The following is an 18,919-nucleotide window of genomic DNA, read 5'->3' on the forward strand; positions in this document are numbered from 1 at the left end:
TCTGGCTTTTTCAACTAAACAGATGTTTTTAAATATATATTTTTTAAATTAGATACTTAAAATCATGCATATTAACACAAAGTTTGAAGAATTTTGTGATGCAAATTTTGTACACAAAATTACACATTGATGAATAACTTGTTTGCCCACAACCTTAAGAAGAAAGCGATAGACAACATCATTCAATTTCAACTTGATTTGAAATTTGAATGACGATAGCATTTCAAAAACAGTGCTTTTCAATACAGCATATTGACGATATGGTTCACAAAAATCGGACTGTTTCCTTGGAAATCCACAAGTGAGGTTAAGGCCAAAACCAAAGACAAAGCAAGTCTCACTTGCAGGAAACTTAAAGGCCAATCAACTGATTATTATGAGTGATTAATTATTTTTATAGGACTGAAAACGATCTGTGATATAGTGACTGAATTGTGCAACTTTGCCAGTCAGCACAATATCAGTACTGTGTAAACATTAAGTTCTGCTCTACATTAAATCTAAAGTAAACTACTAAATTAAAACTTTGCAGAATAGCCAAAGATAGAAGCACATTTAATCACTAATCATATTATAACACCCATGGAAAAACAAATCCATGCCAGGCTTATCTAAATTTCACAAGGGGTCAGACTCATTACACAATAGGGGCTTAAAGGCCAATGAAAGGGAAGAAGTTTGAAAGAACTGGCCACAATAACAGAATTAAAAGCAACAGAGAAGAATGGAAGATAAGGCCAGGAATGACCCATGCACAGTCCAAAGCTTGAAGCAACAATATCAGATTAACTCTGACTTGTTCTGCTCACATCCTGAGGTTGCTCATTTTGTCTCAATAGCCCTCCTTGTGTTGTCATAGTAACCCACTGGTGTTATTAAGACAAATCATGGAGGATAAACCAGCCTGGCAGGAAATCCAAAATTACCAATCATCTTCTCCTAGCTAGGTAGTCTATACAAAACATTGCTGTCAAGTACCAGGTTTAGCAACTGATGCTTAAGTCATATTGAGCCAGATAACCTAATCCCACCCTTAGATTGCAGGTCTAGTAAAACACATGCTAAAATTTGATCCAGTCAATCAGCGGTAAAGAGAAATCTGATTAATGGATTTTACTTCAGAGTAGACAATCAGATGACAAAGGCAAAAGTGAGGACTGCAGATGCTGGAAACCAGAGTTTAGATCAGAATGTCACTGGAAAAGCACAGCAGGTCAGGCAGCATCCGAGAAGAAGGAAAATTGATGTTTCGGGCAAAAGCCCTTCATCAGGAAGGGCTTTTATCCGAAACGTCAATTTTCCTGCTCCTCAGATGCTGCCTGACCTGCTGTGCTTTTCCAGCGACACTCATCTAAAATCAGATGACAAAGTAAAACTTTGATACATGGCAAACACTCGAACTGTATTAACTTGCAAACTGAAAGGCTTCTGTTTTTGTCAGAGGCTACAGGAAAATTATACCCTGGTCACAAACTTTTTTTTTTCATTATAAAAAGGGGCACATGTGAATCATTCTAGGATGAATAATTTCGGATTCCTTTTGGAATCTAGCCTCGATACTTAAGCTACACCTACATAGTGTAGTATTTTTAAAAGTTCCACCAGATGAGACCAATTTAATTGGATTCACCTTCATAATGTTCCCAGAAAGGGTGTTTCCCACTTTTTAATTCCTTTGCTAAACAATGGTCGATGTGTGTTTTATTCGTATCAACATTTTAGCAAAACACAATAAATTCAGCAAAGATAAGGATCAAAAATTGAATTTTATTTTAGTCCATATTCAGTCACCAAATAATTGCGACAAAATTTCTTCTTAGAGAGTAATCTCAAATAAACCTAACTTCAACATTCTGAAGTAATCTCAAAAGATAACCTTCTTCACTTCAAATTGCTGATCACTGAAGTTAACATTATTGGATCAAGATTTTTAAAAAACCAGTAGCAGGCAATTCAACATGCACTGTAGTTTTCATTGCAACCTGAACAATGGTCCTCTTGCCCACTTCTCAGCTGCCACTACATCCCCTTCCCTGACCGTCAGCGACCTTTTATGGTCAAAAACTTTTCAACTCAGCCTTGGTTGTATTTAAAAATCAGTCTGCGGAAGCTCAAAAAACACTTGCTTATTTTAGGGTTGTTTCCCCTTACCCTTGTATAGCATCAGCATTATACAGCTATTACTCCCTGCAAACATAATCAGAACTAGCAGTAGGCAATTCATCCCTTCAAGCCTACTACATTGTGGGAGTATTACAAAGATGAAATACTCTCAGAAAAGGAAATGCCTCCTCTTCTGTATCTTAAATGGAAGACCCCTTATTTTTAAACTATACTCCTTTGTTCCCTACAAGGAGGGATATTCATTCCAGATCCACCTATCAGGCCCTTCAGAACCAATAACATCATCTTCAATTTTTTTCAAAAATCCAATGGCAATTGGCCCTATCTGCTCAATCTTCCTTACAAGACAATCCCTTTATCACATGCATCATTCAATAAACCTGTAAACTTTTCGTTCCAAGATTACAAAAATATATTTTATTCATTAAAAATTCATCAAATATATACAAAAAGGTGATCATTCGGTTCTGTACAATCTTTCTAATGGCAAAAAAAAGCCAACGATATATTGGAATTTTACATCCCACAAAACTACACTGCAGCTGCAAATAACAAGCCATTCTTAACTCATGCAGGAAGAAAATACTTACATTTTGAGACAACGGAGGTCTGACAACTGAACAGATCCCTGTTATACTGTGGCAGAAAGACCTAATCTTTCTTGAACTGCTTCCAATGCAGGTATATGCCTGCATAAGTAAGGAGAACAGAACGGTTCACAATAACTCCACGTAAGATCCCTCAAAGACTGAAAAGTTGTAGCAAGGCTTCCTTAATTTTATACGCCAGACGCCTGCAATAAAGGCCAATTTCCGAATTACTTGCTGTATCTGCACAGTAACCTTTTATGATTCATGGATAAAGACACTAAATTCCCCTTTGTGCAACAGTATTCTGTGATCCAACTCCATTTAAATTGTGACTCAGATATACCAAAGGCCACATAATCATTGAAGCAACAATGGCTGGAATCGCACTTTGGAACTTTGAATTGAATTGAACTGAATTGAATTGAATTTATTGTCACGTGTACCTAGGCACAGTGCAAATTGCTCTTGTGAGCAATGCAGGCAGATCACATAGTCAAGTAGCATAGATAAGTAAATAATAAGTATACAGCAGCAAAAACTAAAACACAGGTATAGGCAAATGTTACGAGTTTTTGAGTCCATTCAGTACTCTAACAATAGTAGGGTAGAAACTGTTTCGAAACCAGCTGAACTTGAGCATTCCAAATGCAGCTGACTCCACAAATTGCCTGGAGAACTGAAGGTTTTGATTGACAACTCCCATGTCTGGAACTCAGGAAAAAAAAACCTTTACTGTTTGAGAATTCAGAAGGTTCTGATTTTATTAAGTTCATAGTTATCAGGGATAAATTGGGAGATTAAAAGCCTATCTTAAATCTGGGGTAACTATGAACTGACATCCCCAAATTACAACACACAGCACCGCTCCTACCCCCAGAAACCCTGAAAACAGCTGTCTCTGACCAGATCACCCAAATCCATCCTCCACCCTTCCCATCCCATGACCCCAGCCCAGTCCAAGCCAAGCTTGAAGCACCCCATCCCCCACCCCCACCTCACCAGCTGAAAACGACATTCTTTCCTCTCCTCCCACCTTCCCAACCTCCACTACTGCCAGCCTGATCCCTGGGACATAACGCTACACCTGCCTGCCCATGAACCCAACATAACCCTCGCTGACCTGTACAGATACACAACTCACCCTCCTCGCCGCGCCAAGCGTCACTTACCTGCACCACATCTAGCTACTATCCTAACATCTAAAACAACTGCCATTCCAGCCCATACTTAGCTTGCATGCTTATTCTTTCATGGCTGTGTGTGGCTGGACATAATAAATGTCAGAATACTCTGACTGCTACAAAGAGACACAGTTTGTTGCCTCCCAACTATCCTGCACGACAGGAGAATCGTATTGATTTCAGCTATATTCCACATTTCTAAAAGAGAAAGAGATCTTCTGAAAAGATTAGCATCCCCCTCTCGAAATACAAAGACCATCACTTATGGAAAATATGAGCAGAATGGCAATGCTACTCTCGTTGCCATTCCTCAATATCCAGGCCAATATTTTTATTTTGCTGATCGTCCTATTCAAGTAAAGAACTTCACAGTTTCTTGCCAAACCTTTGACCACTCACTTAACCAGCAAAATACTTCAGGAAGGCGTTCGACAAGTTCCTCTTGATAGACTGGTTAACGAGGTTACATTACATGGTTTATAGGGAGAACTAGTCATTTGGATACAGAACTGGCTCAAAAGGTTGAAGATAGAGTGGCGGTGGAGGATTGCTTTTCAGATTGCAGACTTGTGACCAGTGATGTACTGTCAGTGCTGGGTCCACAGCTTTTTGTCATTTGATATAATGATTTGGATGTGAACACAGGAGGTGTGGTTAGTTAGTTTGCAGATGACACCAAAATTGAAAGCATGATAGACATCAAAGGAGGTTATATCAGGGTACAACAGGATTTTGATCAGATGGGCCAATGGGCCAAGTGGCAGGTGGCATTTTAACTTAGATAAATGTGAAGTGCTGCATTTGAGAAAGGCAAATCAGGAATTATACACTGTCGACAAGTGGAAAAGCAGTCAGGAAGCATCCAAAGAGCAGGAGAATCGACGATTCAGGCATAAATCCTTCATCAAGAATGGGGATGGGGCTGAGAGATAAACAGAATGGTCGGGGTGAGGCTGGGTTGGAAGGGTAGCTTGGAAGGAGATAGGTAAATACAGGTGGGGGGTAATGGTGATAGGTTGGAAAGAAGGGTGGAGCACATAGGTGGGAAGGAAGTTGGACAGATAGGACAGTTCAAGAGGACAGTTCCAAGTTTGGAGGGCTGGATGTGGGATAAGGTGGGGGGAGGGGAGATGAGGACACTGGTGAAACCGACATTGATCCCGTATGGTTAGTGGGTCCCAAGACGGAAAATGAGGCATTCTTCCTCCAAACAACCCTCTGACCTATCACCATCATCCCCACCTGCATCTACCAATTGCATCTGGATGGGTACATGAATAGGAAGGGTTTAAGAGGGTTATGAGCAAAATGCTGGCAAATGGAACTAGATATTTCTCGGATACCTAGTCAATGTGAATGAGTTGGACCAAAGGGTCTGTTTCCATGCTGTACATATCTATAACTATGACTCTGTATCCCTCTGCACACCTGTTCTATCCTCCTCACATCTTCCGTATGGGTTCAGGACGTATTGTTCTTAGACATTGCCCCAAATACACTTTAGTACTCATCACCCATGCGACTATCGTCAATTTAGTTCAACTATCGAAAAGCACACAAATGACTGTGGTTCCTTTCCTAAAAGATAACATTATTTTTTGATTTCTAGTCTGTGAATTTTAATATGGTTGAGGGGCAGTCTGGGGCCAGGGAATGGACCAATTACCAGTTTCCTTTTTGGCTGGGATTGATGAGGAAGCTGGGTAAATACTGGGGTACCGGAGTGACATAGAGGACAAAGGAAGGCTGCTAGGATAAACAAACTCTATTCTGTTGTGCAGGCTACTCAGTTTCACATTTAGGCTGCACATCATTAAACAGGCAATTTCTGGGGGTTCCAAGATGGCAGCAATCTAAGAAGATCGCACTGCAGAGCTCTACATCGCAGCACAAGTGAGACAAACCTTCAACCCGCCCAACCCAGACCATTGCGATATCTTGGGATTCCGGAAAGATCGTGGAGTCCCAAGAAACTCCTAAAAGTTAACTTTCCTGGGGCTCCTGCCATCCAGAAATGCCAAAGAAGGGAGGAGGAGCGCCTGAGGCTGAGCTGCGGCCTGCGGCCCAGCCTGCAGGATCCTTGGAGTCTATTACTTTCCAGGCCCTGGTGAACAAGTTCACGAAATCTCATGAGATGTTGGCGAAACAGATTGAAGAGAAGCTGGCTCCAATCTCTCTCATGCTGCAGAAGCATGAGTAGCAGCTGGGACACCTGGAAAAAGAGGATGGATAAGGTGGAGCACAGGGTCACAGAGGTGGAAGCTGATGCCAGTTCATGCAAAGATAGGATCCAAGCCCTGGAGATGCAGGTCTGTAATTTGCGCGACCAAGTTGATGATCTTGAGAACAGGTTCAGGAAAACAAACATTCAGATCATCGGTCTGCCTGAGGGTAAGGAAGGTGAGTGGCCTGCGGAATATGTTGAGGATTGACTGCCGAAATTCCTCGAGTTGGAGGCTGGCACGAGAGGACTGAAGATAGAGAGAGGGCTCACCAGGTCGCAGCGCGGAGATCGGGTCTGGGTCAAAGTCCTCGCCCTCTCCTGGTTCCACCATTACCAGGATAAGGAGAAAGTCATGGAGGCTTGCAGAGTCCAGGGGAAGGATCCAAAGGCCCTAATTTACAAGGGCTCTAAAATCATCACCTTAGATGGATCAATACATCTCTTTGACACGTCGGAGAAGGCAAGAGACTTTGTGGACAAGTTAATCTAATTTAAACAATTTTAGTATGTATAAATAATGTTGTTTGGGTATGTCTTTATCGTTTTGTAAAAGAAACAGAGGAAGTCTGGTTGGAGCTTTATTTTTCAATTTCTTTTTCTACTGATAATAATTTGGTTTCAATTATGTTCGGTGGCAGTTGAGATGTACATTTTCAATTTCTAAGTTAGGATGTACCAAAGGATGGGTGGGGTATTCATTCCTTTATCTGAAAAGATTTTTTTTTACTCATATTGGTCTTCTATGATGTGTTTATTCTTTTCTGCTTGTGTGCGCGGTGTGGCTCAAGCTCGGAGAAGTGAAGGTATTTGAGATGGTTAGGTACCCACTTATGGACAGTTTGAGGTGGGTATTTGCTCCCACTGGGCAGGGGGTGAGTTCCCCTATTCAGCGCTGTTGGCGCTTTATATGTTGGTTTCTTATTTGGTTTTCAGTGTTTTTAATTTTTAATAGTTTTGTAGGTTTGTTAAATGTAGTGGTTTTAGTTTGTGTAGCTTTTATATTTGGTGGATCATGTGTCACTAAAGCTCAGCGATTTGTGGCTCATGTTCCTCCTCTCTGGAATTTAAATGTTATTGTAGGAGGTTATGGCTAATGACTTGATTAAATAGTGTACCTAGAATATCAAGGAAAGTCACTCACCAATTAACAGGAAGAAGGTACTCGAGTTTTGGAAAGGAGAAGGTGGATATTGCTTTGTTACAGGAGACATACTTGGATGACAAGTAGCATCTGAAATTACAGCAGAATGGCTTTGACAGAGTTTATATTTCATCATTTAATACCAGAAGTAGGGGACTGGCTACATTGGTTAGGAAGAATCTCCTATTTAAATTGTTAGAGTGTGTTACAGACACAAACGAGAGGCTTGTAATTCTTAAAGCCTTGATAAATGGGGAAGAATATGGTGTTTTAAATATTTATTGCCATCCAATTCATCCCCTTAAAGTTTTCGTAGAAGCTTTTTCTAAAGTGATAGGTCTCAATAGACAATAGGTGCAGGAGTAGGCCATTCTGCCCTTCGAGCCTGCACCACCATTCATGATGATCATGGCTGATCATTCTCAATCAGTATCCTGTTCCTGCCTTATCTCCATAACCCTTGATTCCACTATCCTTGAGAACTCTATTCAACTCTTTCTTAAACGAGTCCAGAGACTAGGCCTCCACTGCCTTCTGGGGCAGAGCATTCCACACACCCACCACTCTCTGGGTGAAGAGGTTTCTCCTCATCTCGGTCCTAAATGGCCTACCCCTTATTTTTAAGCTATGTCCTCTGGTTCGGGAGTCACCATCAGTGGAAATATGTTTCCTGCCTCCAGAGTGTCCAATCCTTTAATAATCTTATACGTCTCAATCAGAACCCCTCTCAGTCTTCTAAACTCAAGGGTATACAAGCCCAGTCGCTCCAATCTTTCAACAGAAGATTGTCCCACTATTCCAGGAATTGACCTCGTGAACCTACGCTGCACTCACTCAATAGTCTCGAGTCCCGACACACCATTATAGGGAGAGATTTTAACTGTCTCATGCATCCCACAGTAGACAGGTTGCCCAAAGTTCCCTCGATACCCTCTGTACAAACTAAACAGTTAGTGATGCGTGTGGGGAGTTAGGGTTGGTGGACGTCTGGAGGCGTATTTACCCTATAGACAGGGATTTTACGTTTTTCTCCAATCCACACAGATGTCACACCAGGATTGATCTTCTTCTGACCGCTGTGGCAACCCTGAACTTGGTGGCATCTTTGTACGATTGGTAATACTACCATCTCTGATCATGCTCCAGTGTACCTTATAGTTAAGGTTAAGGACGTCACAGTGGGTTTGAGGCACTGACGAATGGATCCCTTTATCCACAAGGATAATAAATTTGTGGAGTATTTCTCTAGGGAATTTCAGGCGTTCCGAAACATCAACTTAGGCTCGGTTGGTAGTTCATCCATCCTCTGGGAAACTACCAAGCCTATGCTAGGGGGTTAGTTATTTCCTATTCCGCCAGTAGGAAGCGGCAGAAGGGTGAGCAGCAACGTCTTCTTGAAGCACGGTTGAAGGCAGCTGAGAAGGCTTACTTTGACAGACCCTCATTGATCAAACTACAGAAGATTACAGCACTGCAGTCTCATTAAATTCCGTGCTCACGCAGATGGCAAAGAAGGAGCTGGTTTTTGCAAAGCAAAGGTTATATGAGCACGGTGACAAGAGCAAGAAGTTGTGAGGCAGCTTCAGAGTACAAATACGCCCACTCCTAATGGACTTGCCAGTGAATTCTATAAGGAATTTATAAGTATACTGTCAGGCCCCATGCTCAATATGTTTAATGACTCATCCACCCTTGATTGTCTCCCACCATCTCAGAGAGGCCAACATTTCACTTATTCTTAAAAAAGGGAAAGACCTGGAAGACTGTGCTTCGTACAGGCCCATCTCACTCTTAAATGTGGACTGTAAAATCCTCTCCAAGACTCTCACATTAAGGCTGGAGACTGCGTTACCTTCTATTATTAAAGAGGATCAGACAGGCTTCATAAAGGGTCGCAGATCTTCCAATAATGTTAGGAGGCTGCTTGATGTAATTCAAGCGTGTCAACAACAGTCAATACCAGGATTGGTGGATTTCTCTACATGCAGAGAAGGCATTTGACAGAGTTCAGTGGCCGTATCTTTTCTATACTCTGGAGTGGTTTGGTTTGGCAAAGTCTTTATAAGATGGGTAAAGGTTCTCTATGATGGCCCTTTCGCGGTGGTCATCACCAACAAAGTACAATCAAGCAATTTTAATACTTTTTAGGGGCTGTTCCCTTTCACCACTGCTTTTTACGTTGATGATTGAACCATTGGCGGAGGCCATTCATGGGGATCCCAATATATCAGCTCCAGAAGTAGGGTCAAAATTACATAAGATTTCGTTGTATGCAGACGATGTCCTAATTTTTTTGACAAATCCAACAGTTCAGTGCCTCGCCTGATACAATGCATTCGCGCATTTGGTGCTTTTTCGGGGTACCAGATTAATTTTGCAAAATTAGAGGCTATGCCTATGGGTGGCCTTATGAAGATGCTAGATCTTGAGGGTGACTACAGATTCCCATATAGGTGGTCCCGGGGGTTATGTATTTGAGCATATTCATTAGTCCAGTTCTTGTTTAATTTTATCAAATAAATCCAGATCTTCAAAGATGGGAGGCACTTCCAATCTCGTGGTTGGGATGCTTATTAAGATGAACATTCTCCCCCGTTTGCTATACCCTAAACGGTTGCACCCCCTGATTTTCAACAAGCAAACATTCAGGAGGCTGAACGGCTTGTTCAGCTCCTTTATTTGGCATTGTCATTAAATTAGCTAAACTGCAACTGCCTCACAGACTGGGGGGAATGGATCTTCTGAACATTAAAAATTACCAACTAAGCTCGTTTTGTCCTACGTGAGTGATTGGGCTTGTGGGGATCCTCTTTCAATATAGTTAGATATCGAAGCCTCCCAGGCAAGGTGCCCCCTTACCAGTTTGCTGTTTTTGGACAAAATGAAGACAATTAGGGAATATTGCCATAACCCAATAGTCATCAATACTGTTAAAGCATGGAGGACAATTCGGCAGAGCGAAGGCAATATTGGCAAAACATCTTCGTTTACAGCTTTGGGGGGTATGCTGGATTCTCAATTGGGGAATGATAGATTCAGGATTTAAACGTTGGGCAGCTAGCGGTGTGTCTTGCACGGACGATTTATTTGAGGGAGACATAATGATGTCCTTCAGTTAGTACGGAAGTACGAGTTATCTAACAGAGACCTCTTGCATTTTTTTCAAGTTAGGGATTTTATTCAGAAAAGGACTACGCTTTTGACTGTTCCCTGCAAACCCGACATATAGAGTGGCGTGCTAAGTGTACACTTTCTGTCAGTATTTTATATCATCAATTGGGGAGTGCCCCTTCAGATGAGTTGGATCGACTCTGCAGGGTGTAGGAGAGATGGGTGTTGAAGTTTCCTCAGAAGCATGGGAGGATATTTGGGAGAGTGCAAGGAAGATATCAATTTGCAACAGGACCCATGCTGAAGATTCTCCACAGGGTCCACTTGGCCCTGGACCATTTGTCAAAATTTGCACCAGGGATATCTTCAGCAGGTCTCAAGTGCAAGGTCTGCATGGGCACTCTTACCCATTGTCTCTGGTCTTGTGATAAGCTTCAAACATATTGGAGTGCTGTGACAGGAGCAATGGAGAGGATTTTGGGTGTAAAGTGGAGAAGGACCCTCTCTCTCTCTCCTTCTGGGCCTGCCGACTGTATTCCCTTCAGACATGCATAAGAAAAAGCTTTTCAATATTCTCACGTTCCGTGCAAGAAAGAATATCTTGCTACGTTGGATATCCAAAAACCCCCCAGGGTCTGCCAGGTTGGCGGAAGATTGTTATGGAGCATATCCCTCTGGATTTTCTCACAAATATGGTACACCACAAAACTGAGAATTTTTACAAGACATGGCAGCCCTTCTTGGAATACCTGGACACAGATTTATCTGCCGCACTAACAAGGGCTTTTATATAGCCGTAACAATTGTGTTTTAAGTGTCCAATATCCAGAGAGGAGGAACTGTGAACGTATGAGCGTGTTGTTTGGCTGGGCTGAGTTATTACTATTTATTAGTTTGTTGTTGGTTATTATTTATTTATTTAGTTAAATAGCCAGTTTGGGTTCTTTTTTATTCTATACTTTTCTATATATGTTTATACATTTGTTCATGAGGGTCGGTTGGGTTTTTTTTAAACTTGTGTTTTTCTTGTATTGTTTTGAATTGTATTGTTTTATACTTGTAATATTAAAACATCTGTTTTTCCAACACTTGAGAATTGTAACAGTTTCTTTGTGCCAGCTTGAGGTTAAAGTTCTCTTTACTCTACAGCCCTAGTAAGGCATTTCAACAAGACAATGGTGCTGTTGTTCTAATGAAGGTTGCCATAATAGTATAGCTTACCTTTTCCTAGCCCTGGGGCCGGTTTTGTAAAATGATGATCTACTTGACCCAAATCATTCTACTGCAGCTATTCTATTTAAGAGGCAAAATTTGTGAAGATAATTTCTAAATTGTTTAAATTCAAAATACATACTCACTCCTTAACATAATTTCCCATACTTCCTGGAAAGTTCATGTGTGTACACAAGCAAAGACAGGTCCAATTACGTTGCCACGTAAGGAACGTCAGTCTGTCTGATACATATCACCTGACCTCATTAGAATAATAGTTGCAGGAATTACAAAAAGAGTACTGATGCCCGCGCATTATTTTACCGAGAAAGCACTACACATGTGGAACACTTGGAGGAAGCATCAAGGGTGGCAAGGGCACAAAACGTATTCTTGATGTGGGATTTCAATGTCCAAGAGTGGCTCAGCAGCAGTACTACTGATCGAGCTGGTCAGGTCCCAAAGGACATAGCAGTTGATGAGGGAACCGACAAGAAGGAAAAACACACTTGACCTCACCCTTAACCAATCAGCCGACTGTCAGTCCATGACAGTATTGCTAAGTGTGAACAACGCATAGCCCTTGTGGAGATGAAGTCCCACCTTCACATGAAGAACACCTTCCATTGTGTTATGTGTCACTACCACGTAGTATCATGGCAGACTTTAAACAGATGTAGCAACTCAAGATTGGGGCCATCAACAGCAGCAAAATTGTACTCCAGTACAACCTGCAACCTCACGGCCCAGCATAGCCCTCACTCAACCATTACCATCAAGCCAGGGATCAAACCTTATACAGTGGAGTGCAGGAGGACATGCCAGCAGCAGTAGCATGCATACCTAAAAATGAAGTATCAACCTGGTGAAGCTAACAAACAGGAGTACTTGCACGAGAGAAAGTGAAGACTGCAGATGCTGGAGAATCAGAGTCAAAACGTGTGGTGCTGGAAAAGCACAGGTCAGGCAGCTCAGCAAACCTTCATCCAAAACTTCAACCTGAGTTACAAATCTTCTCAAAAACTCGCTAAGGTCAGGCAGCATCCGAGGAGTAGGAGAAATGCTCCTGATGAAGGGTTTATGCCCGAAACGTTGACTCTCTGCTCCTCGGATGCTGCCTGATCTGCTGTGCTTTTCCAGTGCCACACCTTTTGACTAGGACTACTTGCACGGCAAACAGCATAAGTAGCAAGTGACTGGGGTTAAGCAATCCCACAACTAATGGATCAGATCTAAGCTCTGCAATCCCACCACATCCAGTGTGAATAGTTGCACACAATTCAATAATTCACTGGAAGCAGCGGTTCCACAAATATCCCCATCCACAATGATTGAAGAATTGAGCACATCAGTGCGAAAGGTAAGACTAAGATGTTCGCAGCAATCTTCAGCCAATGTACTAAATGTATGAACAATCGCACCCTCCTGCAGTGACCCCAGCATTACCCCACATGATGTCAAGTAGTGGGTGGAAGCACTGGATGCCGCAAAGGCCATCAGCCCTGACAACATTCCGGCAATAATACAAAAGACTTGTGCTCCAGAACCTCCTCGACCAAGCTCTTCCAATATTATTGTCCAGGTAAAAGCAATGACTACAGATGCTGGAAACCAGATTCTGGATTAGTGGTGCTGGAAGAGCACAGCGGTTCAGGCAGCATCCAAGGAGCTTTGAAATCGATGTTTTGGGCAAAAGCCCTTCATCAGGAATAAAGGCAGTGATCCTGAAGCGTGAAGAGATAAGCTAGAGGAGGGGGGGGGTGGGGAGGTGTTCCGAGGTGGAAGATGAGGCGTTCTTCCTCCAGGCGTCTGTTGGTGAGGGAACGGCGGTGAAGGAGGCCCAGGACCTCCATGTCCTCGGCAGAGTGGGAGGGGGAGTTGAAATGTTGGGCCACAGGGCGGTGTGGTTGATTGGTGCGGGTGTCCCAGAGATGTTCCCTAAAGCGCTCTGCTAGGAGGCGCCCAGTCTCTCCAAACTTCCCACTTGCTTGGATGGCTAGACCTCCAAGAAGACTCCAGCAGCTTGACACCATTCAGGACAAAGCAGCACATTTGATTGGTACATCCAAAAGCACCCACTCCCTTCCCCACTAATGCTCAGGAGTGGGGGAGTGTACTATCAACAAGACGCACTGCAGAAGTTCATCACTAATGATCTTAGACAGACCCTTCTAAACACATTACCATCTCTATCCAGAACGACAAGGGCAGCAGGTAATCAGGAACACCACCTGACAGTGCCCCTCCAAGCCACTCACAATCTGGACTTGCAAATATAAATCACCATTCTTTCACTGCTGCTGGTCAAAATCCTGGAATTCTCTCCTTAAGGGCATTGTGGGTCAACCTACAGCATGCAGACCATACATCACCAACACCTTATCAGGGGCAACTAGAGATGAGCAATAACAAAGTTGGCCAGCAATGCCCACATCCCACAATAAATGGAAAATGCATGCGTCTCGGATGCAATTTTAGTTCAGGATTATGTTGGCATGGACTGGTTGGACTGAAGGGTCTCTTTCTGTATGTAAGTTAGCTTGCTGACCTGGAAGGTTTGTTTTCAGACGCTTCGTCGTCATACTAGGTATCATCATCAGTGAGTGTCTCTGGTGAAACGCTGGTGGTATGTTCCGCCTCTCTATTTATGGGTCTTGGTTTCTTAAGGTGGGTGATGTCATTTCCTGTTTTTCTTTCAAGGGAAGGTAGATAGGAACTAAATCGATGTGTTTATTGTTGGATGGAATGCCACGCTTCTAAGAATTCTCGTGCGTGTCTTTGTTTCGCCTGTCCTAGGATGTGTGTGTTGTCAGAGTCAAAGTGGTGTCCTTTTTTGACTGCATGCATGGAAACTAGTGATAGTGGGTCATGTCGTTTGGTGGCTATTTGGTGTTCATGTATCCTGGTGGTAAGTTTCCTGCTTGTTTGTCCAAAATAGTGTTATTTTACAGTTCTTGCATTATATCTTGCAAATGACGCTAGTTTTGCTGGTAGTATCTAATGGATCCTTTAAGTTCACTAGTCACTGTTTAAGTTCACTAGTGTGTGGGTAGGTTTGTGAGCTACCATGATGCGAAGGGGTCTGAGTAGTCTGGAAGTCATTTCTGATATATCTTTCATGTAAGGCAACGTGGCTATAGTTTTTGATTGCGTTATATCTGCTTGTTTGGGTTCGTTTCTGAGGAATCAGCGGACTGTGTTTATTGGGTATTTGTTTTTCTTGAAAATGTTGTATAAATATTTTTCTTCTGCTTTTTGTAGTTCTTGGGTGCTGCAGTGTGGTGCAGCTATTTGAAATAATGTCTTGATGCAGCTCAGTTTGTGGGTGTTGGGACGATTGCTTCAGAAGTTAAGCGTTTGGCCTGTGTTTGTTGTTTGTCTGTAGACACTGGTTTGAAGCTCTCCGTTAACTGTACGTTCAACTGTCATGCCTAAGAATAGGAGTCTGTTGTCATCCTCCTCTTCTTTTGTGAATTTTATGCCTGTCAGGATATTGTTGATGGTGTTGTAGGTTTCCTCTAAGTTGTTCCACTTTATGATGACAAAGGTGTCATCCACATAGCAGACCCAAAGTTTGGGTTGAATAGATGGGAGAGCAGCTCGTTCAAGCCTCTGCATTACTGCTTCCGCTATGAGATCGGATATTGGTGATCCCATATGACTCGATAATAATGATCAAGCTTGGCCCCCATCCTGTCAATCAAATAACTTACCAAGATCCACTATTCAGGTGCTTGGATATTCAGAACAGCAACAATGGGCAACAGCTCCCCGAACCTTGTAGTTACCCACATTACAGACATACACAATCCTTTATCTGAAATACCAAAATCCGCCAAGCTCCAAAATCCATAGCTTTGTCGTGAAGTTTTTTCTCCATAACAAGGTTGTTCGGTGTGCAAACAGTTAATCCAACTCCACACCCACTCCACCCACATCACTCAGATATGACGTGCCGGTGTGGCCCAGCACTGGCAGGTGTCAATTCTGTCTCAGCACTCATACTAGTCACATGTGGGTCTGCTGTTTGGTAAGTTTTCTTTTAATTTCACTGTGAAACTGTTACTTATTCCAAAATCAGAAAAACTCCAGATTCTGAAAACCATTTTGCCCTAAGGGTTTTTGGATAAAGGATTGTGGGAGAGAATGTGGTGCTGGAAAAGCACAGCCAGTGAGGCAGCATCCAAGGAGTAGGAGGATCGACATTTCGTATATAAGCTCTTCATCAGGAATGAGGCTTGTGGGTCGGGGCTAAGAGATAAATGAGGGGGCGTGGGGTGGGGGCAGGTAGCTGGGACAGCGATAAGTGGATGAAGGTGAGTGAAAAGGTGATAGGTCAGAGGGCCAGTGATGGACGGATTCAGAGGGCGGTGCCAACTGGAGGCTTGGGACTGGGATAATGTGGGGGAGGGGAAATGAGGAAGCTGTTGAAATCCACATTTATCCTGTGTGGTTGCAGGGTCCCAAGGCGGAATATGAAGCTTTCCTCCTCCAGGCGTCGGGTGGTAATGGTTTGGTGGAGGAGGCCCTGGACCGGAGTTGAAGTTGAAGTTGACATTGGGAGAGGTGCAGGTGAATTTCTGACGGATGTGGAAGGATCCCTTGGGGCCTTGGATGGAGTGAGGGGAGTGGTGTGGGCACAGGTTTTGCACTTCCTGCTGTGGCAGGGAAAGGTGGCAGGAGTGGGTGTGCACCTCTCCCAAAGTCAACAACAGCATCCGTTGCACACAGTGTGGTTTCCTCTGCATCAGGGAGATAGGACGCCTTCTTGCAGATTGTTTCAAAGAACATCTCTGGGACACACGCACCCACCAACCCCACTGCCCCGTGGCTGAACACTTCAATTCCCCCTCCCACTCCATCAAGGACATGCAGGTCTTGGGCCTCCTCCATCGCCAAACCGTTACCACCTGAATCCTGGAGGAGGAACACCTCATATTTCACTTTGGAATAAATTTGGATTTCAACAGCTTCCTCATTTGCCCTGCCCCAATATTCTCCCTGTCCCAAGCCTCCAACTTGGCACTGCCCTCCAGACCTGTCCATCACTGCCCCCCTGACCTATCACTTTCTCCCTCATCTTCATCCACCTATTGCTTTCCCAACTACCTGCCCCAACCCCACCCCCTCCTCCCATTTATCTCTCAGCCCCGACCCATAAGCCTCATTCCTGATGAGGGGCCTATGCCCGGAATGTCGATTCTCCTGCTCCTCGAATGCTGCCTGACTGGCTGTGCTTTTGCAGTACCACACTCTCGACTCTGATCTCCAGTCCTCACTTTTACCACCATAAAGGATTGCGTGGGTTTCCTCCGGGTGCCCTGGTTTCCTCCCACAGTCCAAAGATGTGCAGGTTAGGTGAATTGGCCATGCTAAATTGCCGGTAGTGTTAGGTAAGGGGTAAATGTAGGAGTATGGGTGAGTTGTGCTTCGGTGGGTCAGTGTGGACTTGTTGGGCCGAAGGGCCTGTTTCCATACTATAATGTAATGTAATCTAATCTAATCAAAGTTAAAAATCACACAACACCAGGTTATAGTCCAACAGGTTTAATTCGAAGCACACTAGCTTTCGGAGCGACGCTCCTTCATCAGGTGATTGTCCTGATTATCAGGTGATTGTCACAATCACCTGATGAAGGAGCGTCGCTCCGAAAGCTGGTGTGCTTCCAATTAAACCTGTTGGACTATAACCTGGTGTTGTGTGATTTTTAACTTTGTACACCCCAGTCCAACACCGGCATCTCCGAATCATAAACTAATCAATACTTCCTTGCAAGAAAAGATGGAAGGATGAGGGGGCAGGGGGGAAAGCAAAATGTACTGAGAACACTTTGAAAATACCTTGTGGTATCCAGAAAACACAAGGGATGATGGTAGGGAGGGCTGGGACAGTGCCAGTTACGTGCATCTGCCAGTACAGTCAGGGCTGTTCATAAATACCATCAGCAAGGATTAATCAAAAGGCAAGAGCGCATGTGAGATAGAGAGAGCCCAGATAAGAGAGCAAGATCAAACGGTCAGTTCCCAGAGCGAGAAAACCTACTCCGATATATGGGAATGCCAAATAACAGGGTACTGGATAATGGGGACTTTACTGTATACTTTGGGTAACAATTGCTTCACTGAACACAAAAGCCACAAAGCCAGTAGCAAAATGTAGTATATGTAAAAAATAGTGTATGTACAAATCATCACAAGGCATATTCTAACTATGTATCTCTCTATCATCTGACAAAGAAACTCCAACTCCTAAGTCTTAGACTTAGGAACTAAATAACTTATGACAAATGTAGGACTGGGCAAACAAAGCAGAAATACACAAATTAGCAGACTGAAATTTGTCCTACTTAAAGACACATTTATAATATCCACCCTGTCCTGTAGATTGATAAGAACATTTTTACATATTTAATAATCTGCACTGCTAGCAAACAAAGACAGACTCCCTCTTTTTAATCATAGATCAAATATTGAGGTAAGAAAACACGAATCAAAAAGCTGTTACCACTGGAAAGATCAGATGTGCTGTTACTCTGCTGCAATGAAACCTATTAAAAAGGCAACACATCTCTTATAAAAGTTAAATATTTTAGAGGATTTACTAGTTAAATACTTAGTTTTAGTCACAACAGCAATAGTACAAATATTACTGATTGAAGTAACAAGTACCATAATTACATAATGAATGCAGACCAAAAGTAAGAGGTATTTGTATCTAGCGGTTGATATAATTTTCTTACCTTGATTGTGGTAGCCCCTTTTTATGAAGATCTGCACGGACTCTCTCTCCTACATGCTTATATATTTCTACTAAACTATTTATTGCTGCGTCTCGAACCTGATGAGTTAAGAAGAAATCAAGCACGATTAGATGTGCAACCACCAGCAGAAGGAGATGATCAGATCTAAATTTTTGAATGATTAGCTACAATCACGTTTTTCACAAATTTAATTCAGCAGCAATTTGGGGTTGTATACTTTCAAAGTTGTTACAATCATTGCTCTTTAAGTTGAAAGACTGACAGCTGCAGAAATCAGATACTGAGTGCATTCAAATCAAGATCACTGGATTGTGGGCTATAAAGAAATCAATGGATAAGAGGATTGGACGGGAAAAAAGAGAAATTGCAAAGATCAGCTGTGATCCCATCAAGGTAAAAACAATGACTGCAGATGCTGGAAACCAGATTCTGGATCAATGATGCTAGAAGAGCACAGCAGTTCAGGCAGCATCCAAGGAGCTTCAGCAAAATCGACATTTCGGGCAAAAGCCCTTCATCAGGAATAAAGGCAGAGAGTCTGAAGCGTGGAGAGATAAGCTAGAGGAGGGTGGGGG

The 18,919-nt window shown here is 43.0% G+C and overlaps 1 protein-coding gene across 1 annotated transcript in view; it reads right to left on the reverse strand.

Annotated features, from left to right (window-relative positions):
• LOC122551938 (CLIP-associating protein 1-like) overlaps nt 1–18,919 on the reverse strand; it is a 39,682-nt gene that overhangs the window by 16,360 nt on the left and 4,403 nt on the right. Inside the window, exon 4 of the mRNA XM_043694509.1 lies at nt 18,324–18,421. Within this exon, the coding sequence (XP_043550444.1) occupies nt 18,324–18,421 (98 nt within the window). The remainder of the gene's footprint in view (nt 1–18,323; nt 18,422–18,919) is intronic.

The sequence above is a fragment of the Chiloscyllium plagiosum genome, chromosome 7, assembly GCF_004010195.1.
Source record: "Chiloscyllium plagiosum isolate BGI_BamShark_2017 chromosome 7, ASM401019v2, whole genome shotgun sequence".
NCBI classification, from domain to species: domain Eukaryota; kingdom Metazoa; phylum Chordata; class Chondrichthyes; order Orectolobiformes; family Hemiscylliidae; genus Chiloscyllium; species Chiloscyllium plagiosum.